Genomic DNA, 26,519 nt, shown 5'->3' on the forward strand with positions numbered 1-26,519 from the left:
TTTTAAATTTTTAATTTTTTTTTTAAATTTTTAATTTTCTTTAAATTTTTAATTTTTTTAAAAAAAATTAAAAATACCACGTGTCAAGTCCTTGTGTGTGACACGTGGCATTGTCAGTGCCACGTGGCATTGCAATGCCACGTGTCAGTATCACTATCAGATGTCATTGTGTTTATTTCGATTTAGTCTCCATTTATGTTTTTTCGTTTCAATTTAGTACCTACTTATGTGTATTTGATTCAATTTTGACCTAATATTTTTTAATAATTAAAATATTTAAAATTAAAAGTATTTGATATTTATATTAAAATTTAGTGGTAAAAGTCATTTTATTAAGTCATTTTTAATAAAAAAAAAATTAGTATAACATTCATACCAATAGAAATTTTGATTTAAAATTAGTAAGAGACAATATTGTTCTATTTTGAAAAAAAAAATTAACAAAACATGAATACTTAATAAAAAAGTAATTAATAAAGTAATATGTTAAAAAGTCGTTTTTAATAAAAAATACTAGTATATCATTTATACAAATAATAAATTTGGTCTGAAATTGAGAGAAATATTATAAATATTAGTACTTAATTTTGTAAAAATATTTATACTTAATTATTTTTAATCTTATAAAAAATGGATTACAAAAATATTTTAAGTATTAAAAAAAATTGGGACAAAATTGGATCAGATACACATACTTAGCTACTCAATTGAAACAAAAAAACATATATGGAGACTAAATCGAAATCAACACAATGACATGTGACACTGACACGTGGCATTACAATGTCACGTGTCACACACAGGGACTTGACACGTGGCATTTTTAATTTTTTTTTTAAATTTAAAAAAAAATTAAAATTTAAAAAAAATTAAATTTTTTTAAAAAGAAAATCAAAAAAATCACATATTGAGACGTGGTATGTTAACTAACAGCGTTAGTCAACTCTGTTTGAAAGGAACCTAATTGAAACAATTTTCAAAAGTTAGGATGCAATTGACACCTTTTTAAAACTGGGTACCTAATTGACACACTAGCCCAGGTACTATACGAGTGATTAAAACTTTTTTTTTTTTTTTCTATAACGTAACTAAACTTGCTGATAACTTGTTTTAGAGACTTCCAAATTCAAAATAAGTATCATTGTGATTTGATACTTTGTTGTTATTGGGTCTTAACTATAGAAGGCCCAATCTTTGGACTTTACTTTCCATTTTGCAATCTGCAGCCTGATACGAGAAAACGCACGCATTTCAATTTTTGCACTTGTCATATTCTTTGTTTCTCGTTTGTCGGTTCTTGGTGAGTCATCGATGCTTATTACTCAATCAATCATCTATCATCTATCTTAGTACATTGTTTCTTTCGTTTCTAATTTTTAATGTCTTCGATTCTGCTTTCGCTTCAGGTTTGGGTTGTCGCTAACGTTATTGTGTTATTTGCAGTGATTCTATACTGAATATACTTTTACCTTGCTTTCTTATTTGGAATGTTCAAATTCACTCACTGTGATAGGGTTTTGGTCTAGTTAATTGCAATTTAGTCTAATAGATGTTGATTTATTTTCATTCTTAGATTAATTTTGCGAATGTGTCGGTTATACTCATAAAGTTGCTTTTAGGTTGTGGACATTAACATCATATATGGTTTAATTTGTACCTTTAGACGTCAATGTCAACTCTAAGCACAGAAAGCGGAGGATCGAGGAAACGAATGAAACTGGAGGCAATTTTTTTTTTATTCTTTTCAATCTTTTTTATGTCTTGAATTTACCTTCCATTCTATTCGGCATCATTTAGTATTTCGTTTTTTATTTCATAATAAATAGGTGGAAGAAAAGGTGGGAGATGAAGTGGAATCAAAGACCGTAGAAGAAGAAGAATTTGAGGCGAACATTGTTGGGTCCGAAGAAATGGAACTCAATATCTCTCTTATTCTTGAGAAGATTGAGAATTATACTCAAAGGGTAGCTATGTTTAGTTATACACCGTGTGAAGCTTGGGATCGTAGTGTATAATTAAGTCATTTAATTCTTTCACATGCTGAACGAATTGCATGTAGGTATCTGAGCTCCTAGAATCAGGGAAAACAATGCTAAGGGCGCTAACCGATGAATTTGAAGAGAAAATTGTTATGTGAGCTGTGAAGTTGTCACTAAACATTCAGAGATGAAAACTCTTTTACTTTTTTAATGTTGTTGTCTTTCTATGATTTGATCGTTTTAACTTCACATTATGTAGGATACACAAGCATCAAGTCGAAAAATGGCAGGAAGAAATCAGAGAATTGCGTGCACTTGATGCTTCAAATGAGGAAGCCAATGCTCTTCTGCATAATGCTCGATATCTTCTTCAGCCCATTCGTGATAATTAGTGAGGCTAAATTTCTGATGTCTATGTACAGTCGTTAACATAATCGTTAATCGTTCACCCTTGTTTCCCTATGCATTAATAAGAAAAATATATAACTTTTTTTTTTCTATAAGCAAGAAAAATATATAACATTGGTATGAGTTTTTTCATTGTTCGTAGCAATTGTACAGAGAGTTTACAATAACTCACGCAACCAATTAAACTCTCTTTACTTTGGTAGGAGTTTGAATGTGTGCTATGATACCCGGGGAAATACTCGAGCAGTATTCATCATTAGGAATTTATGACTGGATTAGTTAGAATTGTACTGTGGTCCATCATCTGGTTAATCTTAATGTGCTATTTATACTCATCAAAATTGGTTAATAGGGTTGGTGGGTGAGGGAATAATAGAAATTTTACTATTAATAATAACACTAGGCAAATCTGTCGAATTTAATTTCGACAGCAGGCAATTTAAAAGCAAGAAAGGTGTTGCTTCAATTTAATTTAGCAAGTACTTCGTCATCAAAAGGTCTGTGTCAAGTCCTTACTTTTTATTGCATTTTTTTTTTTATTTGAACTTGCCTTTTCTTGAATTCAATTTGTTTTTACCGATTTCCCGATTATGAGTTGACCTAGCCTAATATTTGTAAGGTTTGATGTTGAGATGTATGTTCACATGCAGGTTTTCATAGGTTTGCGGATTGAGGGAAAATTCATGAGATCTATAATGTCTTACCATTTACCTGGATCCCATTTGTCCATTGATGGATGTTGTCTCTATATGGATATACATAGAAAATGTATAGATGGTTAAATAAAAAGGGAAAAAAACTCAACATTACCAATTTAGTGTTGCTTTGCTTGGCAGCAAGTGAAGGATAAAACTGTAAAGTTTATAGATATAGTACACTGTGCAGGAAGTTAACTTTTGTAGCTTGATTTGTATTCTGCTATATACTTATTGGCTAACAATAGGTTGAGATTAGCGTACAAATATATGAACATTGCATTGAAGAGAACAATTAGCCATCAGTGGGAATAATGATAGAATATGCATGTTATTTCAATGTGTTTTTACTCTAGTCTTTGTGGATAGGTTCCCTTGTTCAGTAGTCATGAGTCAATGCAAGACATGAACCACACAAAGGATAAAAATACTCGCGGTAGTGATTAATATACATTTGATGGGTCTCATCGTTAACGCTATTGAAGTACATGACAGTGCTGGCAGATATAAGTTACGCTGAAGCAACGATTACGCTGCGAATGAGGTGACTGGAGGAAGCAGAGATCAATTATGGGTTATATCCTCCTGTGGCTTTTTTTCATTTAGCATGGATTTGGGTCAAAATGCTTGTTAAATTCATACAACTTCACTTTTAACTTGGACAAAGAAAATGAAACATAATTGTTGTTTGGACACTATTCCGGATTTGTTTTTCCAAATTATTGAATTGCGAACATATTTTGGTCAGTGGTCCCAAATTACAGCTGGGAAAGAGGGGGTCCGGAGAAGTGTAGGAAAGCCAGAGTAAGCAAAAAATTCATTATGTTTTAATGTGGTTTTCATTAAAAAGTATTGGCGTAATTTAGCTTTTAATATTTATATTTATTTTCGGAACACTTTGTAAGTTCTTTAATTTTTTTAGGTTAAATTATACTTTTGGTCCCCATTTTCGTAGTAAAATTTTGAATTTGGTTTCTCAATTCTTTTTTATTTCAATTTGGTTCCTATTTTGGAAAATTTGATGCAATCAGGTCCTTTTAGTTAGTGGTGTAGTAACGGTGTTAAATGGGGTGTCACGTGTGAGCTTATGGATTTTTTGAATTTTTTATTTTTTATTTTTTTAAAATTTGCCATGTGTTAAGCTGACAGCGTGCCATGTGGCAGTGACAATGCCACGTGTCACTATTATGCCATGTATCATTTTCTTATTCTCGATTTGGTCCCAATATTTTAATTTTTGTCTCAATTTAGTTTCGATTTTTGTAAAAATTGTGCAATTTTGTCCCTTTCCAAATTCAAACCAAATTTAATCTCTATATAAATGTGCACAAATATTTCTATCAAAATTGATATTTCAAATAAATATTTTTAACAAGATTAAATTTATTTTAGTTTATATTTTACATTAAATTTTATTTAAAATTGTTTTAAAGTTGTTAATAGAAACTAATGTTAATAAGAAAAATTCGTAAATTATATTGATATTTTAGTACATTATACTTTAACATTTTTTTTATTTGAATTTATATTTTAAATAATTGCATATTTTTAAAATATGTAAAATTCAATAATTTCTATACAAATGTTTTAGTTGGTATAAAAATAACAATTATATAATTTAAGAGAAATTAAGTAACAATAAAAAACAAATAAGTTTAAAATTTGAAAATAATTTTAAGTAAAATTGAATGTAAAATAAATTTAAATAAACTCAGTTTTATTGAAAATATATAATAAAAATATCAATTTGAATAAAAAAAATCAAATTTAATAAAAATATTTGTATAACATTTTATAATTTTTGTTTCAATTTGGAAGACGACGAAATTGTATCATTTTTACAAAAATTGGAACTAAATTGAGACAAAAATTAAAATATAGGGACCAAATTGAGAATGAGAAAATGACACATGCCATAATAGTGACACGTGGCATTGTCACTGCCACATGGCACGATGTCAGCTTGACACATGACAAATTTTTATTTTTTAAAAAAAAATTAAAAAATCCAGAAACTTACACGTGGCACTCCATTTAACACTAACACTGCTACTACACCACTAACAGAAAGGACTTAATTATATCAAATTTCTCAAAATAGGGATCAGATTGAGATAAAAAAAATTGAGGGACCAAATTCAAATTTTACTACGAAAATGAAAACCAAAAATATAATTTAACCATTTTTTTATTATTATAATCAAGAGGTATGATTCCTCTCACATCAGGTTGGCTTATAATTAGGGTAAAGCGATGATTTCATAAGTAAGTTAGGATTGAATCCCAAATCTTAAGATAAGAAATTTTTGTGTTACAATTATTTTTCCTAATAGCCTAAAGCTATAAGTGTAAGATGTACAAAATAACTAAAATGTAGAATTAGTTTTTATAAATGATACTTGATTGTTTTATTATTAAAAAGATTGAATTATAAATAAAAATGGTTAATTTGAGTTTTATTTTATAAAAAATACATTCTATATAAAAATTATTTTTTGTCTTTTCTTTATCTTTTTCCTAAATTTGTAATCTCATCTTTCATTGAATTGAGGTTGAGGTTTTTTTTAGATAGAATATCCTGCTAGAGTTAGAACTTTTAAAGCAAAAGTTAAGTTAGGATTTTGGTTATTTTTTCAATAACGAGGATTAAATAATCCGGTAGTACAAATGTTGTGATCACTATTTTTGTTGTAATAAACGTAGCTTGTTGATTTAACTGGTCCAAATGAATTATAATTGAAAATGTGTTAAGAATTTTGATATTGAGAAGTCGGTATGGTTGTATGAATTGTTGATTTTACCTTGATATATTATTTTGGTTAATTGATTCTATCTAAATACAATTGCAAATTTAGACTAATTGATGATATGATATATCAGTATACTTGTTGAAATTATACAAATTTGTTGTGCACGTTAGTTGGTCATTGGGCAAAAAGGTAATTTTGAGATTATAGAGAGTTCACTTGGCGTGAGACTCTTTGGATGAGCCTTTGAGAAAAGCTCTTGGAGGTCTTATTCATTGGATGAGTAAACCACTTGTTGGATGAAAATCTCTTAGTGAAAATCTAGTGAGCTCAGGTTGGTGAGGTCGTTGGACGAGTTTTATTCTCGTTAGGTGAATTTATATACTTGTTGGGAAATCAACTCCTTTTTTGTTGGTAAAAAAACTTTTGTTAAAAATTTAGAGAGTTTAGGAAGGGGTTTGTCACTAAGCAAACCATTCCTTGGTTGGGCAAGCACCGTGTTAGAGGTGACTCACTTGGCGAAAGAATATGGTAGCTGAGCGAGAAGTTGTTTTATATATGTTTTAAGAATTTGAAATAAAATGATGGATGTGGTTGACATTGGCGAAACTTGGACCCAAATTTTAGGAGGGTCAAATTATATTTTTTATATATAATTTTTTTATATTAAAAATAAATAAAAAAATCCTCACATCATTTTCTCTATTCAAAACAAGCACATATAATAATAGAATCCAAAAAAATATGATAATAATATATATGAAAGTGTAACATAAAGTTTATTATCAACAATTATATATTAAAAAAAAGTAAAAATTACCTTTAGTCATAGTGTTTCTCAAAGCTCTTTGAATTATTTTAAATCTTGAATAATTGAATCAGTACTGATGTTTGTTGTAATATCCCTTGCAATATAGATTATCATAATGTTTGCTATAAAAAATTTTAAAATCTATAAAAAAATAGAAAACAATCAAAAAAAGTTAAAACATGTTGATGACAATCAACTCAATGCCAATTAGAATTCAATGAAAATCAATTCAATTACATGTAACAATGAAAACATTTGAGTCAGGTCGTCCGCTTGATTTTTTTACTAAAAAGATAGCACGGTAAGCAATATGCAAAATCTTTTAATGACGAATATCGAATACTCGAACCATGAAGGGAATAAGCTAAACTAGGCTAAACTAAGTGTATTGAAATCTTCTTAGATAACCATCTTTACTAGACAACGAATAATTTTCTAGGTGCATTTGATATGGATCCCATTTTAGATAAGTCCTTTGTACCTCATCAATTGGATTTGGTGAGTATTGCCAAATTTGATGATGTTTTCCCGAATCACGTTCTAAAGCATTTTCAAATTCATTATATATAACTTTAGGAACTTTAGAGAGTTGTTTTTCATTTTCTTCAATTTTTGGATTATGGTGGAGTTTCTCAAGTTTAGATGACATATATGCATTTTTTTGTCATCTTCATCACAAACATTCTTCTTGAAAAAAGAATCAATTCTTCTACTCTTTATCATAATTTTTCTAATATAAATTTGTCACATCTAACCTATTTAGGAAAATATAAAATTATGAATACTTCAAATTAAATCTCAAAACCAAGAGTCAATATTTTAAGAAAATTAACATCTTCTAAATTATTAGTTTCCCTTATCTTATAGCATATTCCTAATATTGTTCTTTCCTTATACAACTTCAAAAGCTAAAATAGTTATATCTACATAAAGAGAGTTTGATCAACAATTAGAGCATGATTTTATGATCATAAAGATATGCCTAGAGCGTAGAAAAACCACGTACAAGAGGGAAACATGTTGTTTCGAAGAAAAAAAAAGGTAGAAAATGAATTTACTCAAAAAAAAGAATTGTTCGGTCCAAAATGTTCCTTAACTCCTCAATTTGACTCGTTTGATTTTAAAAATGATAAGAGATTAATGATAAAAATTAAAACAGAAAGAAGAATAGAGAAAAAGATAAAGATAATGAAAAAAAATCAAATAAATAAGCAAAATAAATTACATCAGAAATCAAATAAAAAAGAAAAATAAATTACAAGAAAGCATACTTTTTATATTTATATAAAACTTTTTAAAATTAAATTATATAAATAATATAATGATATATAAATATATTTTTAAAAAATAATATAAATGAAGAAAAGAAGCGTTGGGGAGCGACTCCCCTGTCATGCTTAAATTCCGCCCCTCATAGTGAGTAGAGCCTGAATGTTTGTGCCAAAAATCTAATGTGAGTGTACCGGTCTAACAAAGTTTGAATGTTTATGAAAAGTCATTAGAAAAATACAAAACCTCTAAGTTTAATTTAATATACTATTCTTCAAAAAAATAAACAAAGTGTCTAGTTTATTTTATCTGTAAATATATTATAATGTACCCAATGAGCCAACTCCCTTGATGTATATATAAAGTTGTTACAATAAAATTTTTTAAATAACAAAAAATATTATATTAAATAATCACACCTTTTTAATTATTTTTTACTTATTTTTATTTGTTAAAAATATTATATTAAATAATCAATTTTTTTATTTTTTTTCCTTATTTTTCTTTGTTCGAGATTAATAACTTCGCACGGAAAGTTTTGATAGAATCACTTTCTAACTTAAAAATATATTTAAAAAAAAAAAACTTAAACATTCTTTTAATAAAATGGTTACATTATAACTTATGCAGATTGATACTAAATTATGACATATTAAATTAAACCAACCAAAACAAATATTAACCATTTCCCTAGTTTGAATGCAAACAATACAGTATTATTTTATAAAACGTTTTATAAGTATTCATAAAAAAATTAATAATTTTTGGATTATTTTTATTCATCATTTTCTTAATTTATATTTATATTTTTTTCATTTTAAAATATGAAAACTATCGAACAATTGTCATTTAATAGGTAGTTAATTCTAGCGTACAGAAAGAATTATTTGCAAAAATAATAAATTTTGACTATCAATTAGATTAAAATAAAAGTTCTATACAAAATCACAAAATTTAAGCCCGAAAAGATTATTATTTAACCAAATTGATTTACCTAAATAATTGATCTATAAATAAAAATAATACAATCTAAATTAGTGTACACATTAATTATAACTTAAAATTATACCTAAATTAATGAATTGAATTTTTATTTTTAAGGAATTATATATTGTAATTGTGTACCAGAGAACCTAGAAAATCACATTAAAAAAGTGTTTGTGTTTAAAATAATGAGATCCTATTATTATTATTATTTTAATAATAAACCGCTTATATATAAATAGAAATTTCATAAAAGATTTCATTATTTAGAAAATACTATTTCTCTAACATTCCGTCCTCTAAATTCTCTTTGACTTCTCTCTAAAATATCTTACCATTCTCTCATCTTTTTTGAAATCAGAGACCGCCAGAGTGATCACTGCGGTGAGATCTCCAAGTCTGTCTGATCAGAACCTTGAATTGAGTAAGTTATAATTATGCTCTTTTTTCGGTCTTTTCTTGAAAACCTTGTATGTGTTGTAATCTGTATCGTATGTGAGGTTTGCGTATCTTGTAAAAAAATTCTCTGTCGATCAGTGACTCTAATGATGTTCACTGATCATGTTTCTGATAATTTTAGGTTGATTTGTGAGCATCGGCAATGGAAAAGGGGTTTTAGGTTTTTGGCAGTAGATTGTGCGAGTTAATCAGGTAAGGGAAGCTGATAATTTAATTTAATTAGAGGATACAATGAATTATGTGTAATTAGAATTGATTGTTTGAAGTATGATGGAATGTGAATTGTTTGATGTTTGGTATAAGTGAAATTGTGATCGTATTGTGTGGATTGAGGTTGAATTGGAAAATGAACACTTGAATCATGGCTCTAATTGGTATCATTCCACTCTGCTTAAAAACCATTTTGAAAATTAGACAACACTGCCATGGATGTGCCAACACCATTTTGAAAACGTCAGATAAACTCAACAAAATTTGGTTAAAAAGACTAAATTTATGCATTTTTAAAGATGAATGACTAAACTGCTAAAAAGTTTTAAAGAGGAATTAATTTCAAATTTCACTAAAACTTGAGGGACAAAAATATATTTAACCCTAATTTTTTTAATATGGATAATTATTTAAGATTTAAAAATAATTACTAAAATAACAAAAACATAAATAATTATTTTATATGAAATAAAATTGAAAATTAATTTTTTATTATAAATTATTATTTAAATTTAAAAAGTAATTAATTATTAGAAGGATAAAATAAAAAAAATAAAAGAAATGGGATATATATATATATATATATATATATATATATATATATAGTTATAGATATCATAATATTGTTTATTTTTTATGATTATATTATATTCTTTCTTTTTAAGACCGGGGTTTAATTTGCTCACACCTTCTCCGCAGCGCGACTCAGCTAGGGTTTACAATTTCGCAATACAGAAAACATGGCGACCGTGGTGCCAACCTCCGAAGAAGACGCTGCACTCACCGTCGTTCGATTCGCCTCTGAACTTGCCTGGGCCGACGCCGGTCCCGAGGTTTTTCTTCTTAACTATTCTCTCTATCTTCCACTGTCTTCAGCTTGCTCTGTGCTTTTTATTCCGTGTATTTGTGGATGGTTTCTTTATTTTGCTTATTTTGTTTGTTTTTGTATGAGATATTTGATTCCGCTTGTCTGCTAGGGACATGATAGTTTGTTCACCATATACGGTCTATATGCTTAGTTGAGATGCCCGTAGAACTTAAAATTGAATCCGAATTTGTAAAACAACTGTGATTTTGGATTGAATACTCAGATTTTGGATTTCTGCGGCATTATTACTTTGTTGTAGAAATTTCCAGATTCAATTCACTGTTCAGACAATGAAGAGTGGGAGTGACTTTTAATTGTTCTTTTGGTAGGTTGGATGGGAAGAGATTGATTTAAGATTATCAGGAATAGTATTTTTGTACGTAGTTGTAGGGTTTGTTGGTCTACGTTAATTTTCTCTTTTGCTTCTATATACTGTCACGCTTCTTTTTTATATGTGATGCATTGTTGGGTTCTTGTTTGAATTTGGTGTTTGTATTATTCACTAATTTAGTTATTCCCTTCATATCTTGTCAGGTTGCTGAGCCGCAAGTTAGTAGACTCTGCATGGAAGCTGAAGAGTTCATTGCTATGGGAAAGTGGTTGGAGCTAGCATCATTGATGATTACCTCTGCTGAATTGATTTTCTCTAAGGTTTCTGAAAAAGGTAGAGTTATCTTTCTTTTCTTGATATTGATATAAACAGCTTTTGATGTATGCTATTATCTGTGCCGCATCCTTTTCCAACTCTGCCACTTTGGTTGGTTGTGACATTGTTGACCTGCGATATTCACTGCCTTTTTTTTCTTTATTCTGTTGCATTTGTAGCTTCCTTATTGGTTGTTCATTTCTCACTTTTTGTTTAGAATCCAGTTTGTTATTACATAGAGAACTGCTCAGGGTGACATATGTGCCATTAATGGTTCAGCAAAATGTGTGTTAACAAGTTCTGTCATATCTTGTACCAGATATAGAGTCCATCTTCACTATCATTTGCAATCTTGTTACAAAGACTGCGAATCCAGATGAAGCAATGGAGATTGTAAAAGTTGTGACTGCAAAAATACTTCAGCAGCCAAATGAAAAGCCTGTCGTGCGATTGAAAATGTAATATCACATGCTGCTTGGTTTAAAATTTCTGGTGATGCATTATGGTCTGACTATTTATTATTATTTTCTAAATATCTTTCCGTATCTTTTCTCTACAGTTTGATCAATCTGTATAATCTTTTGGAGACTCCATACTGCCAGTTTTATGTCTACATGAAGACACTGAATTTAGCTGTTGATGGGAAAGTCACTGAATTCATTATTCCTTCATTCAAAAAGATTGACAACTTCTTGAAAGACTGGAAAATTGGGATACCGGAACAGAGAGAGCTCTTTCTTGCTATCTCTAATATTTTGAAGGAAAATAAAAGGTATAGCAGTCAATTTTACTTTTGTTCTCTTTACCTCTCTTCAGAGTGGGAGTACTACTTGGGTTTTTTCCCATGAGACTGCTCTCCTATGCAACAACAATTTTCTATCCATCTTTCAGTCTTCTTACCTTTTTTTTTTCAAACATGTAATTAGTGTTTCGTCTTGATTTATCTCAGTGTGTCAAAGGATGCTTTAAAGTTCCTGACCAGTTATCTGGCAACTTTTGTGGGAGAAGATGCCCAAGTTTTGAGTGAAGCCAAGGAGGAGGCTGCACATGCCATTGTGGAATTTGTTAGGGCTCCTGACATCTTTCAGGTACCTTGTCCAATATGTAATTATGATGTTTGAATGGTTGTATGATCTTACAGTTTCAGCTTCCTATGTTGAACTATTTTTAGGAGTTGAGTTTTTGTTTCGTCGGTAGTAATATCACAAGTTTTTCAATAGGTTCTGTTGCTTTGATGGTGCATGATTATCTGGTCTGTATCTGGATGTGTATAATTATATAGAAGTATGATACAGTGGAAATGACAATTTTCTGACCAGTACTTAAACAGATAAGGTGACTAGGGCACTTTCTTGTTATAGCCTTAATAGGTCATCTTTATTTAGAAATTGCAATTTATTTTTTGTTGTGGAATTTTACATAGATATTTAAGTTTGCCATTTCTAATGCTATTGTTGATCTATATTGCTTCGAGTTCTAGAAGTGCATTCACTAAGTTGATTATCCTGTAGTGTGATTTACTAGACTTGCCGGCTGTTGCTCAACTGGAGAAGGATGCCAAATATGGTTTGTTATATGAGCTTCTTAAGATTTTTGTTACTCAGAGGCTGGATGCTTACTTAGATTATCATGCTGCAAATTCCACCTTGTTGAAAACTTATGGTAAATACTGTTCATGACCGAATATCATTTAGAAGTAGTTACATAATTACGTTCTACTTTATGTTACTATCAAAAAAATTTGATGTTATGATTTTTGTAGGCCTTGTACATGAAGAATGCATTGCTAAAATGAGGCTGATGTCATTGGTGGATCTTAGCTCCGATGCATCTGGCACCATTCCATATGAACTTATCAGGGACACACTTCGGGTAAATTTGTATTTTTATTTTATGTTTTGTAATTGTGTTCTTCCTATCATAATTGAAATCTTGCAATGTCCCTTTCAGATCAATGATGATGAGGTGGAACTGTGGGTGGTTAGAGCAATAACTGCCAAGTTAATTGACTGTAAGTTGGATCAAATGAATCAAGTAGTGGTTGTTAGGTATGTTTTACCTCTATCTATTGTCTTTCTAACCTACTACTACCTTTCTATACACTGGACACGTGAATGTGCACCTCTTGACCATGACTATTTTTGTTGAGCATCATATATCTCCCCATGTCGAGAATTTGTTTTGCTGTTATGCACACTTTAATGCAAGTGTTAAATGTGCAGTCATCCTACTGATCGTGTGTTTGGTCAGCACCAATGGCAGGCATTGAGAACAAAGCTAGCGACATGGAGGGTAAATACTTTCTCGTCTGTAATTTTTAGAATTATAATTAGTTATACCATAATTCACACAAATATTGATACTACTACTATTCTTATACAACCATCCACATAGTACGCGTATGATAATTGAATTCATAAATTCATTTTAAAAGGAAAGAACTATCGTAGCTAATGTTTTCTATTCAGAATTTATTGTGACCTTCAATATCATGAGTAAATATTTTAAGATTTGAAAAGCCTGTCAATTTGAATTATGGTGCCTGTTGTAATGCTTGACATTTTTAATAAATAAAAATAGAGTTTGTGTGCCTCAAACGAAAATTTTCATCTATGAATTATTGTTGGTTTGTACATTTTATACACACATATACATATACATATACATATACATACATATATATATATATATATATATATATATATATATATATATATATATATATTCCTGGAGAATGTTTGATTAAATATTTTCTATTTCTAGGGAAATGTTGCAAATGTTATCAGTACTATTCAGGCCAACAAAATAACGGAAGATGGGCCCCAGGCTGCCCAAGGTTTGGTAGCTCGGTGAGGACGTTTTCAAGTGAGGCAATTAGCTGAGTATCAAGATTTTATCCAAGTGAAATTTTTTGATTTTGAAACAGAGTTTAATTTGTTTTGTTACAAGTTCATAAATTTATTTTAGTTGACTACTGAGTCTAATTGTACTACCCAACTTTGGGAGAGAGCTATTAGTATTGAATTTTATATTTTGTTGACATGCCTCACGATTGCGTCGAGGATATTCCCCCAGTCTTCGAACGAACAGCTAATTTATGGTTTATCTTCACTAAAAATTGTGCAATGAGTTTTCACATTAGGTCATGGGTGCTTTCACCTTAAGTTTTATTGACTGTACACCATAGCTAGAGTGAAAGTCAGAATTTCCGGTCTTATCTTCTCATCATTTCAGTTGGAGTTTAAAAATACCCTATTTGCCGAATAGCTCTTGCGAAGATGATACCTTTTTGCTGTTTGAATCCGAATGGCTCTTAAGACAATAAATGTTGACTTGTCCTCAATATTATTGAGTCGTGTATCTCGCAATAGCTAGAGGTGATACATGTAATGTGTGATGTTAAAAATTGATATCTAACCATCATTATTCTGCTTAATAAAATTTTGTACAGTTACCAGATTTTATGGCATTTTTTCACTTTCCTCAACAAATAAGAAATTGTCACGTTGAATAATCTCTTCCAAAATTTGCAGACTTTAAAATGAAACATGAACTTATGTGAACTAGAAAGATCAGATACAATTGAAACTTGAAGTAATTTTCTTCTGAACAAATGGTGGTATTTTGGTTACTAGATACCAGAAAATGGTCACTGACTTTCGTGTAATAACAATGATGCACGTTGTAGATATATATATTTATCATATAAGCTTTGTTCATTTGAGTAGATAGATTTGTAGGAGAGGGAAAAGATGGATTTGAATAGATTTAAGAGTGAAATGTGTGTTGTTCTTTTAAGAAATTTAGAGATGATTGTGAGTGAATTTGGAAGTAAAATTTGTGAGAGTTTGTGAATAATTTGATATGATAGATAAAAAAAATGTTTTAATATATAAAAAAAAGAGAATTACCATTTTACCCTTTAAGTAATAAGTAGTATAAATTAGTATTTATATGAGTTATAATTACTTTTTAAATTTTTTGTTTAATACTACAAATAAATTACAAAAATAAATAAAACAAATTAACTTTTTTCATAGTATTGTAGCAACACATTAAACTCCACCACCAACCAATGTATCTGCCTTCATTAGTGGACAAGCACACAAAATCTCTACTTCAAAGTCAAATGCTTTATTAGGGTCAAACATGTAATTGCATAATAAATGTACACTATTTTTCTTCTTTTCTCTTCATCGGATCAAATCGGATCAAAGATGGTTATTACTTTTTCCTCCGCAAATCCGTCTCACCATATCACTCAAAATCTATTGAAACGAACGTCTCTTCCACTTGCTTTTCAATCCTCATCTACAGAAAATATTCTGAAACGAACACAGCGTTAATTGCTAGTCAAGATTTCTTTATTCATGCATTTTGAAGGTAATTTAGTAAATATCACTCTTATTTATCTGATAGTTTATAGTTTGTTAATCCACAAATGCATGTATATTTTTTTGTTTTATTTTTACGGAACCGGCTCAATTGATTAGAGTTTAATTCACATTATCAAAATAAGTTGAATCCAACCAGATTGACCACCAATAGAGTGTGGTTGAGACGAACTAATATTTTATCGTGTCTTTCCTAAAACATTTTATCGTGTTATAACACGTTTAGTAAATTATTTGGAATATATTATTTTGGTGAATTGTTTTAAATTTTAGGTTTAATTACTCTTTTGATTTTATTTTTATTTAAAAATGTTAAATTAATTTTTTAATTTTTTTAAATTTTAACTTTATTCTAATTTTAAAAAAATTGATACAATTTGATTTTTTTGTGTAATTTTTATAATAAAATAAAAAATTTTAATCAAAACTGAAATTGTTAAAAAAAGTAATTTATTTTATTAAAATAATTAACATAATCATAATATCAATTTTAATAAAAAAATATTAATTCATTTTAAAAAAAATTAATAATAATTAAATTATATCAATTTTTTTTTAAAATTATGATCAAATTAAAACTTCACAAAACTGAAATCTAATATTTTTAAATAGAAATAAAAAGAAACAAAAGAATAATTAAACTCAATTTTTATTATTTTCTGATATAAAGTGTCGGATGGGATGCTAAATCGCCCGGCCCAGTGTCAGGAAAAGATTTACTCAGGCGGCTGGCAGTGTTGGAAAGTACTAGAAGGATTTCAAAGATGAGTAAAGAGAGATGAAGTGAGTGTTGTGATAACAGCAGAAGGGAACAAACACGACAATGGGTTCTTTGTGTGGCCGAGGCACACTAACAGCAATACGTCGCACTTTAATCTTCACCTCCAACTCTAGCATTAACCCTAACTCCTTTTTCACCACCTCCCTCCCCCACGCTTTTTCCTCACTACTCTTACCCCGCACCGTTCATCGTCATCTCTGTTCCACCAAAACCCCCGTCGACACCAAGCTCAACTTCTCCCTCTCCGACTCAGACTCCGAATCCGACGACCAAAACAACAATACCCACAAAGAGAATAGGGTACTCCCACCCCCTTACGACCCCTTCAGCAAGAAGCCCGCAATAGAAGACCCCAAGGACCCAAAGGACTTGCAACAGATTTTCCATGACATGAGGAGCGGCGATGGGTTGCTCAACCACGCCGTGAAGATGTTCGACGCATTGTCCAAAGAGGGTCTGACCCACGAGGCGCTGGAGCTCTTCGCCCAGATCAAGGACAAGGGCCATATGCCCGACGTGGTGGCCCACACCGCCATCCTCGAGGCCTACGCTAACGCTGCACAGCCAAAAGAGGCTCACAAGGTTTACATGCGCATGCTCGCTTCTGGGGTGTCGCCCAACGCTTACACCTATGCTGTTCTCGTTACGGCTCTTGCTGCTGATGCCAAGTTTGTGAAGGACGCTAGTAAGTACCTTTTGGAAATGATGGATAAAGGGATGAAACCCAATGCAAAAACTTATACCTCTGTGTTTGAGGGGTTGCTAAAGGAAGAGAGGCTTGATGAAGCGACACGCTTGCTGGAACAAATGAAGGCTAAGGGGTTTGTTCCCGACGAGAAGGCTGTGAGAGAGGTTGTAAGCAATAAAAGAGGCCAAGTATTTAGAAACCTCATAAACCTTCTTTTTGGCAGGTAGTGCTATGACGTTGTTTAAACATGTTCGAGTGTGAAAATGAAATGTTTGTCTTTTGTTTGTACGTGGCATTTGTTCGTTATGCATTTCAACTTTGGTCTTCATGGACGTAATGTAATGCCAACACTCAGTCATAAACTTGGTAAAGTTACGGCCGAGTCTGAATTCTATGATAGAAAGTAATATCATTCATGAACTAGTGAAAAGCATATCCTGTCTTTTTTTAAACATGATGGTTAAGCTGACAAAACAGCATTGTACAGTAACTGTTCTTGCCAAAAATGATAAAATGAAATGATAAAAAATAAATATTACAATAAGGGTGAAAACAAAAATGTTCATTCTTTGGACAGGTGGAGACCTCTCTGTAGAATACTTCAAAAAAACAATAGATATGTAATGTAAGATAGATTCGGTGATTCTGTGGGAAAACATCTTCAATTTCTTGAACCCCCATGTTTGGGCATCAATAGTGCAGCTCCCTAGATATGGGGACTAGGTGGTGCCAGAGCGAAAGATGTACAAACTAGAAAAAGTCTCGTTTTTTGCGACAGTCTGCAGCTCGATGGCCAGGTTGTCCACAATTAAAACAGGCCCCTCCGTGCCCGCCTCTGCAAATGCACGTTCAGATTTCATTAAATATACATTTACAAATAGGAAGAAATGTAACACACATAAGTAAAGCAGTTAATAAAGTCTGTAACTTGTGTATAGTATAACCTGTTTGATGATGAAAATCTGTTTGATCGTCCACCTCCGATTAGCCAGTCATCGCCGCTGTTTTTTCCCATTCGAGACCTGTTGTTGCCTGATCTGAAATTTCTACCTCCTCTTCCGAACTCATCATCAGAGTCTTGGCCTCCTTCCCATCCTCGTGAACTTCTAAAGCCTCTTTGATCCCTAGAACTAGAACCCCTTCTGTTACTTCTGTCTCTGTCGGAAAACTTCCCATAGAAATCACTTGCAGGTTCATCGTCTTGCAAAGGAGGTAACTGCCACAAATGCAATGTGAATTTACATTTGTCAAATTGTTACTCAAATTCAATAAACTGATACCAAAATATGGTTGCGGTTTTAGTAAGGGAGTACACTACACAAACAACAAAATTTAGAAAAGATTAGCCAAACTGTTATTTTACTTTGGTGATTTTGGAAATAGTGTTTCCAGAAGGCAGTTCCTTTTTGAGCAACTCTCTAGCAACTTCCTCCGGGAGATCAAAGACAGCTCCTTTAATCTGATACAGGCATTACCAACTTTAGAATAAATTGAATGGTGCGATGATTATCTTAGTAATTCTGAAGTTCCTAAAAAAAAAGCACAATAGAAAAAAATAGTAGTACTCAGCTACAGACCCTCTCATCTGCAATTAAATGTATTTTTCCAACTTCATCAGCAGCTGGAGAATAAACATCAGAAAGAAACCCAGTGACAGATCTTGCAGAAAAAAATCTTCCAGAAGTGTCTGAATCTCGAGTAAGTTGAAGTGTAATCCATCCCTACAACACCAGAGTTTTAATGAACAAAATAACCCATGCACAAACAGAATATGTACACACACACACACCATATATACATACACACAAATACATGAAGTTTGATATTAAAAAAAAAAAACTAGTTAACTTAGAACCAATATTGTGTTATAATATTTTTGAAGACTGGTTCCAACTTAAATACTAATCAAACAACGATCAACTCGTAAAAATATTAACCGAGGAGCAAATGTTAAATATCAAAACCAATTCTACCAAATTCCGTGGGTTTTAATGTTAGGAGAACCCTTAGTAAAATTGGTTTAAATAATATAATCTAAAAATTATATTGCAATTGCTATTCTGCCTGGGTAATACTTAGCTTTTTATTGTGCTGAAAAGATTTTCATTAGATTCAGATGGCGCATCCTTTTCATGAAATATAAATCATTATGTATAGTATCACCCAGAAGGAATACGGTTAAAAAAATAAATCCTTTAGAAAATTTCAAGACTTAAATTTCAATTTGAAAACATATGCTTCTACAACACCTGTTCATGATTGATAAGAGACCGACATGATGGAGGTCGAGAGAATCCACTCATCTGCGCTAGAGCAGCTGCAAGGGCACTTGCTCCTTGTTCTTCAACCAGTTTTTGCGCAGTTGCAGTAAAAAACTTAACAGACTCTGGATGAACTCTACTAAGTGTAGCAACAACTTGTTCAGCAGATGACTCCAAAATTTCTTCCATAGCCGGTGGACTAATGAATTCAAATTTGCAGCCAACATCATGCTCAAGGGATCTAACTGTTCTCTTCTGGCTACTGGTGTACATCAATATGGCAGTACCCTCTTTTCCTGCACGCCCAGTGCGACCAGAACGATGTACAAAAGTCTCAGCATCATTGGGAAGTTCATAATGTATAACCTGAAGAAAACAAAGTAACACCAACGAGCTTCTCAATATGCTGACAACAGACAATAATTTGGTATTTGACGAAAGCATTATGATTTGATTTCAAATGTTAGATTTTAAACTTCTGTATATAAACAGAACTGAAATAGAGTCCAAAGAAGTTATCATGGTTACACAAACACATTTTATAAATGACAAGTAGTATAAATACTGCACCGTGATAAAGATTGAATAACGTCAGATATACTGGAAATGTCTCCTTACACAGAAAAATAAACCAGATTGTATTACAACAAGCAAACCAAACTTAAGAATTGAGAAATTTTAATCTCAAATAGGCAATAAAGTTTTAAACCAAGCTAGGGATAAGACTCAAACTACAGAATCCTCATTTTCCAACAATTAAATAAAACATGAATCTTCATTAAAATCCTAACATCTAAATTACAATAATCAAGTGGTCGAGTTTACTACTTCAACATTTGTTGACACAAAGAAAATAAAATAAAAATTTGCTAAAATTTCAAGAAAAATCTTGGTAAAATAAAAAGTTGGAAAAAGAACATTTATGTTGACCAAAAATCACCATTTTCAGCTTACCAAATCAACATTCGGAATATCAAGTCCACGAGCTGCAACATCAGTGGCAACAAGCACTGTGAATTTCCCTTGCCGAAAACCATTCAATGTTCTCTCTCTCTGATGCTGAGATATATCACCATGCAGTGCTTCAGAGGCTATACTACTCGTTAATGCCAATGATACTTCATCGGCATCCTTTTTTGTCTGCGTAAAAACAATAGTCTTTCCACCCTTTGCATAAACCTAAACAGCATGGTAACATTCAGTGGAATTATTGAAATTGAAGTATATTCACTAACATAAAACTAAATTAAATTGCCACAGTAGAATGAACCTTCGAGAATTCTTAGCCATAAGTTTGTGTCAGGGTATTTCACATGAACTACATCCCAATATAAGAATAACGAAAACAAAACTTCCCTGCTTAGTATGCATGCTTCTTTTACCCAACTCAAAAAATCACTAAATGCATTAATAGACATAACTTTTTTAGGCTCAAATATATATTTTAGCACTACATTTTTACACTTGTGCAAATTTTAGGTTGAACTTTCAATTTCGCAAATTTTTACCTCATGAAATTAAAAATAATACACATTTTACCTTTACGCCAAATTACTAAAAGTGTGATAACGGGGCCAATATAAGGTTGCTTTCAGTTCAGGGTGGAATATACATTACATTTTAAAATACACATTTTATCACTAAACTATAGCTATTTTACAAATTCTACTATTGAAAATTCCATCTTGCAAGTTTTAAAACTAAACTTTTAATTTCGTGAATCTTACCATTAAGGTTTCATTTTCAGCAATTTTACCAACTGAATTTCAAAATTATAGACGTCTTACATTTCTATAAGTAATGTCAATTTACTAACAATATAACACCACCATTTCGTGCTCTAATGTGAGTTTGAGGTAAAATAATGACGTTATTTCTTCAAACAAGGTTGAGAAAAGGAAAGTAGATATGAAATGTAGATAATTGGAGTAGTTTTAGACCAAAGTAATATTACTAAGATTAAAACGATTTAATTATAATTTCACAAAAAATCTTTTACTCTAATTCTATTTATTTAACTATGCAACCGTTTAGGTTACACCAGTTATGTCATAAAAACTGTCTCAATAAAATCTCAAAAATAATCATAATTATTTATTATTTAAAACAACTTTCTAGATTTGTCTTATATTTTCCACATTTTACTGTTATATAGCTTTCAGTAAAAGTAGTAGTTATTTCACCGCTACCCGAACATCAAACCAGATAATATATTTAAAAATATGATCCAGGTAGGATTTTAAGCATGAATAGCTAAAGAAATCAAAATCTTAGGATTCTAAAAAATTCCCTGGAGTGAAATACAAATTAATTAAACAAATAGATTAATATTAACAGTAGGGGTGTTACTTCACCATTTCTAATTAATACAAGATGAAATATCCACTTAATTTATTGGTCACATAATCACAACTTTGTTGTTCTACCTTATTTATTGGTTATGTCATCACATTTTATTTCTGATCGTTCAGAAATAAAATTAGCAAAAATGAAAAACGTTCAGTCATAAAATGTGTAATTTAAGATATAGTTTATATTTCACTCAGAACTGGAAGTTACCTCACATTGACCACAACAACATATTGTTAATAATTTGACAGCCATTTGACAGAAATTTAAGAATTGAATAATTCTGAAATTCAGAAGATAAAATTTGAGAAATTTAAAGTTCAATGGTAAATTCACAAATGTATTAAAATTTAGTGATAAAATATGCAATTAAGTCTTTTTTTATTATCATATCATACAATAACACCATCCAAATCAGAATTCAGAAATATAAGCTTTTGAAATTACCAAACATCAAGTTAAGATTGTAATTTGTAAAATCATAACAGCAAACTTACAGTTATAAGATCAGAAAGAACTGTCCGTTTTGATGTGGCAGTGGCTGATAAAGCATAAAGTTTGATCCCTTCAGCAAGTTTCTCTTCTTCTTCCCCAACCTTGTTCACCAGAAAAAGGGAAAAACATCATAACCAATTTCCTGTTATTAAAACACATCTTAATCATGACTAATTTTCATTTTACAATAAGGTAAACATTATTAGTATAAACAATTGCATCTATTTGATAAAAAAGAATTAGAAGAAAAAGTCAGTTTATTGGAAATTCATTCATGCTTTCCCTTCATTAGAAAGTGAGTTTAAGCCTAAAACAAAACAGACTTGTAAGCTAAGGATTGTTCCTACTTAAATATTATAAATTGATCTTATATCTAGTCAACATGGGATCTTCAATACACGCTCTCACGCTGAGACATGGACATCTTGTGCATGGGAATATGTAATCATCGGTGGGGTCTCCAATACACCACTCTTACGTTGAGGCATAGACATCTTGTGCATGGGAATATATAATCATCGGTGGTCTGATAGCAACCAAATAATGTATGACATGATAGCCCCAACAAATCGCATTGAGACATGCTATGATACTATATTAAGAAGTGGACTAAAAGTCTAATTCAATCCTATAAAACTGGTTCATAAGGTAAGAATTGTCCCAACTTGTATACTGTAATTTGGTCTCATCTAATCAATGTTGGATCTCCAACACACATCCCTCATGCCGAAGCATGTACATTTTGTGCGTGACAACGGATGAGAGAATAAGCCCATTAAGAAGTGGATTTAAGCCTAGTTCAACCTAAAAAAAACATTGTGTAAGGTGAGGATTGTTTACATCAATAAGTCACAAATAGTACAGTAGGTTACCCTACATCTACAAGACTTTGTAGTCAACACAGATTGAAATGCAATTGAAAACTTACTAATTATGAAATAAATGAAAAATCCACTTGTAAATACAGAACATGTCTTCTATATTAGACAACATTTTTAATCATTTTTTAAAAGTATCCTCACATGCTCACTCATTACCACAGCACACACTGTTTTTGAACCACAATTCATCATATCACACAGAGCCTATTTCCCTGCACAGCACCACTTCTTGTTGATGAGAAATATAAGATGACCATGTTATGTGTCTCGAGGTAAACAATGAGAACATTGCGAACCCAAAAAATATCATACTCTGTAATCTACAGTCGTACTCCATAAATAAGAAAGTACATAGCCAACAACTGTGCATATTCAGAGAGAAGACAAGCCAAAAAAAAAAGTAACAAAAGATTTTACCAAATCAATCGTCAAAGGATTGTTCAAATGCTTTCTGGACAGTTTCTTGACCCAACCAGGCATGGTAGCAGAAAACAGCATGGTCTGGCGCTGCGCGGGGACCTTATCCAAAATGACCTCCACGTCCTCCTCAAACCCAACAGCAAGCATCTGATCAGCTTCATCAAGCACCAAATACTGCACCTCACTCAGAGTAAGGCTACCTCCATTCAATAGATCAATTATTCTACCCGGTGTTCCAACCACCACATCAACACCTCGCGAAAGCGCACTCTGCTGTGTTACATAAGAAACACCCCCATAAACACAAACCGTTTTCACGTAAGGAGCAGATTCTTGTATCTCCTTCTCAACTTGCTTGGCTAACTCCCTGGTAGGTGCTAGGACCAATGCCTTGGGAAGCCTGCTATGCCTCCTGCAAGAATTAAACACACATACATACATAAGTATATGAAGCAATATAACCTTAAATATTAAACAATGTGCATGAATAAAAATGGCATGGACCTGTGAGAACTTTGCTCATCATCATCGGGAGTGAGGCCTTTGAGAATTGGAATTCCGAATGCTAATGTTTTGCCAGTGCCGGTCTTTGCTCGAGCAATGATATCTCTACCTTCTAGTGCAGGCACTAACACAGCTCTCTAATCACACCAAAGAACAATCATTTACATCTGTGGTAGTTGAAAAAAAAAGGAATAAAAAGTACTGATACCTGAATGGGAAAGAGGCTTGTGATTCCACGTTTTTGTAGGGCGTGAACGAGGGAAGAAGGTAAAGACAACTTGGAAATGTCGAGTTCGTGGTCGCTGACGTGGTCGGGTTGGTGGTCATAGCCAAATTGAAGGCCATTGCTAACGTCGTCAAGAGTTAAACCCTCGAAGGGTTGTTGGGTGAGAATGGAAGAAGTGGGGGTGGCAATGGCTGAAGGAACGGAAGATAGCGTGTGGTTACGGGGAAGGGTGTTGAATGAAACGGAGGTGGTTGGTCTTCTGAGGAGTTGGAGAGAGGGGTTTTTGAATATAGAAATGGAAGAAGAGAGAGGTATGGTGGAAGAAGAAACCATGTTTGTGTCGGTTAGAAGATGAAGAAGACGAACAGAAGATTAAGCGGCGAGGGGATAAGGCCACGCGCTTTTTTTCCTCTGAAAGTTTGGCCTTTTAAACCTCTCTGAGGTTTGTCTCTCTGTCAGTGAGTGAGAGATACTTGAATTTCGACTCGGGTCTTTTCCGGGCCGCTAAGGTCTGCAAGGATTTATATGATTAACATTTGATATTTAATCTTTTTTAATATTCATAATTTTGATGCATTTAGTTGACATAAAAATAAATTATGTATTAACAATGTGATTTTATTATTTGTTAATTTTTTGTTAAAAAATATTTTTTATTGATTGATCCTGTAAAATATTTTATATGAAAGCTACGTGACCATATGATTAAGTGGTTATTTTATTATCATCTCGTAATAAAAATGTTAATTAGCTGGTTTTGTTTGTTTTAAGATAAACCAGCACGACATCCCCATGTTTCAAAAAATTGTTTTTTTTATATCGGTTTATATTATAAGTGTCCTATAAATTTGGAAATTATCAAATGTGTCTCTAATTAAATTTTTGTGATTTATTAAGTTTTAAAATTTTAAAAAGTCTATATAGTTAGACTTTTAATGTGAATTATACGATGTGACATGCCAGTTATATTATAATGTTATTTCTTTTGAATGTGGTACATAATATTTTATTATAATATACTTTAATGACGAACATTTATTTTAAGAATTTATTTTGTATTTAACTAACATTAATTTTAAAATAAATTAAAATTATAAAATATAAAATTAAAAGATAACACTAAAATTAATATTATAGGGTATAAAACTTTGTTATTTATAAATATAAATTATTTTCACATAAAAATTTTCCAAACTTTTACAATTTTACCATTAAAAAGAAACTGCAAGTATACATAATGATGAAACTCTAAATAATAATTGCTAAATAATAATTGTGACGTGTCTAATATAACCTAATCAAGAGGGAAGAATTGGTTATTTTGATTTTTCGCTATTTTTAAAAAAATATTGAATACTATTTAATCTTTAAAACCTAAATCATCAGTTTTCTTAATTTGTAATTAATAGACTGATTTAATCAATTAGGAAGGTATAGAAGATGAAAGAAACAAAAGAACACACAAATTTTTATACTGGTTCGATTTAAGATAAATTTACATCCAATCTTCTCCTAAGCAAACCAAGCCTAGGAGGATTTCACTAAATCAATAGAGTTACAAGAATTGCAACAACATTTATGAAACTCAAGACTCTAAAGACTAAGGAGCTTGATCTACAAATCAAGAACTTCTCCTATATGCAATGCCTCCACACAATTGCACCTAGACCTTTGCACACACAACGAATCAACAGTAAACAAAAAATACAATTCAAAAGAGAGCAAAGAACAAATACACCTAATGGATGTGCATATGTGACACTCAATCCTAAAGCCAAGCTTGACCCTCCAAGATTGAATCCATTATCAATCTTCTTGAATGTCCAATTGAATTATCTCCAAGAAAGCAAGAACTTTGTGAATCTCAATCTCAGAAAATTCTCTTAGAAAAAATCTCTTCTTGATTCAATTATGCGTCATTTTCAAACTGATTTCAAATTTGTTTTTAAATCAGAGTTTTGTTGCTAAGATTAGTGGATTAGGGAATTTACCTAATCAATTATCGTGGATGAATTTTCATTGCATTTCAGTGCAGTGCCCTCTAATAATCTATCAGTTAAATATCTAATCCATTAACAAGTTATGCATTTGACATATTTAAGAGTTTGACAGCTAATTTATACAGTTCAAGCTTGACTTACATGTAATCTTAGATATACAACACCTATACAAATGATAAGTTTAGGACTAAGCCTAAAACAGTGATACAAGGTGTTTGTATGACTTTGGACATCATCAAAATCATCTTTGTTGGATTGAGCAGGCTCCCCCTGTCAATAGTAATATGCACATAGATGTACATCATGAATAAAAATAATCAATATTGTTACAATTGACTATATATTTAAAAAAAAATGTCAAAACTTTTACTTAAGAATAAATTGTATAAGCAATAAGTATTAATAAAATAAAACTTTAGCATTTAGATATGACAATGATTAGTA

At 31.2% G+C, this 26,519-nt stretch overlaps 4 protein-coding genes across 5 annotated transcripts; 3 read left to right on the forward strand and 1 right to left on the reverse strand.

Annotated features, from left to right (window-relative positions):
- Positions 1–1,306: 1,306 nt before the first annotated feature.
- On the forward strand, positions 1,307–3,422 carry LOC114190392 (knotted 1-binding protein). 2 transcript variants are annotated; one of them, XM_085675636.1, is made up of 6 exons: positions 1,307–1,406; positions 1,664–1,723; positions 1,827–1,964; positions 2,060–2,133; positions 2,239–2,395; positions 3,038–3,422. In XM_085675636.1, the coding sequence occupies exons 1-5, from the start codon at positions 1,380–1,382 to the stop codon at positions 2,369–2,371; spliced, it is 432 nt and encodes a 143-aa protein (XP_085531762.1). In that variant the 5' UTR covers positions 1,307–1,379; the 3' UTR covers positions 2,372–2,395; positions 3,038–3,422. The 2 variants fall into 2 exon arrangements, with proteins under 2 accessions (XP_085531762.1, XP_027935051.1); XM_028079250.1 differs by having other exon boundaries at positions 2,239–2,370.
- A 6,774-nt stretch (positions 3,423–10,196) lies between these two features.
- LOC114192710 (uncharacterized) lies at positions 10,197–14,194 on the forward strand. Its single transcript, XM_028082499.2, has 10 exons — positions 10,197–10,395; positions 10,965–11,094; positions 11,396–11,534; positions 11,636–11,848; positions 12,026–12,164; positions 12,588–12,738; positions 12,839–12,948; positions 13,027–13,124; positions 13,299–13,368; positions 13,840–14,194. The coding sequence occupies exons 1-10, from the start codon at positions 10,303–10,305 to the stop codon at positions 13,927–13,929; spliced, it is 1,233 nt and encodes a 410-aa protein (XP_027938300.1). The 5' UTR covers positions 10,197–10,302; the 3' UTR covers positions 13,930–14,194.
- A 1,959-nt stretch (positions 14,195–16,153) lies between these two features.
- LOC114190965 (uncharacterized) lies at positions 16,154–17,391 on the forward strand. The gene has a single exon (XM_028080064.2). It carries the CDS (start codon positions 16,294–16,296, stop codon positions 17,164–17,166), a length of 873 nt encoding a protein of 290 aa, XP_027935865.1. The 5' UTR covers positions 16,154–16,293; the 3' UTR covers positions 17,167–17,391.
- LOC114190964 (DEAD-box ATP-dependent RNA helicase 3, chloroplastic-like) lies at positions 17,361–24,533 on the reverse strand. The gene is made up of 10 exons (XM_028080063.2): positions 24,058–24,533; positions 23,850–23,986; positions 23,343–23,757; positions 22,047–22,145; positions 20,155–20,379; positions 19,189–19,566; positions 18,517–18,660; positions 18,303–18,398; positions 17,884–18,155; positions 17,361–17,774 (listed from the first exon to the last, which is right to left on the reverse strand). The coding sequence occupies exons 1-10, from the start codon at positions 24,406–24,408 to the stop codon at positions 17,690–17,692; spliced, it is 2,202 nt and encodes a 733-aa protein (XP_027935864.2). The 5' UTR covers positions 24,409–24,533; the 3' UTR covers positions 17,361–17,689.
- Between the last annotated feature and the right edge of the window lie 1,986 nt (positions 24,534–26,519).

The sequence above is a fragment of the Vigna unguiculata genome, chromosome 7, assembly GCF_037176805.1.
Source record: "Vigna unguiculata cultivar grain cowpea cultivar isolate G323 ecotype 2 chromosome 7, ASM3717680v1, whole genome shotgun sequence".
In the NCBI taxonomy this organism is placed as follows: Eukaryota; Viridiplantae; Streptophyta; class Magnoliopsida; order Fabales; family Fabaceae; genus Vigna; species Vigna unguiculata.

Bases quoted from the DNA above. Each gene is read 5' to 3' on its own strand.
- LOC114190392 (XM_085675636.1), top strand. From the start codon at position 1,380: ATGTCTTCGATTCTGCTTTCGCTTCAG. The intron at 1,965-2,059 runs GTAGCTATGTTT...AATTGCATGTAG, and splicing joins TTGAGAATTATACTCAAAGG to GTATCTGAGCTCCTAGAATC. The intron at 2,134-2,238 runs GTGAGCTGTGAA...CACATTATGTAG, and splicing joins TTTGAAGAGAAAATTGTTAT to GATACACAAGCATCAAGTCG.
- LOC114190965 (XM_028080064.2), top strand. From the start codon at position 16,294: ATGGGTTCTTTGTGTGGCCGAGGCACACTAACAGCAATACGTCGCACT.
- LOC114192710 (XM_028082499.2), top strand. From the start codon at position 10,303: ATGGCGACCGTGGTGCCAACCTCCGAAGAAGACGCTGCACTCACCGTC. The intron at 12,739-12,838 runs GTAAATACTGTT...TGATTTTTGTAG, and splicing joins CACCTTGTTGAAAACTTATG to GCCTTGTACATGAAGAATGC. The intron at 13,125-13,298 runs GTATGTTTTACC...TTAAATGTGCAG, and splicing joins AATCAAGTAGTGGTTGTTAG to TCATCCTACTGATCGTGTGT.
- LOC114190964 (XM_028080063.2), bottom strand. From the start codon at position 24,408: ATGGTTTCTTCTTCCACCATACCTCTCTCTTCTTCCATTTCTATATTC. The intron at 23,987-24,057 runs GTATCAGTACTT...TGGTGTGATTAG, and splicing joins CAAGCCTCTTTCCCATTCAG to AGAGCTGTGTTAGTGCCTGC. The intron at 17,775-17,883 runs GTTATACTATAC...GTGCATTTGCAG, and splicing joins AGATTTTCATCATCAAACAG to AGGCGGGCACGGAGGGGCCT.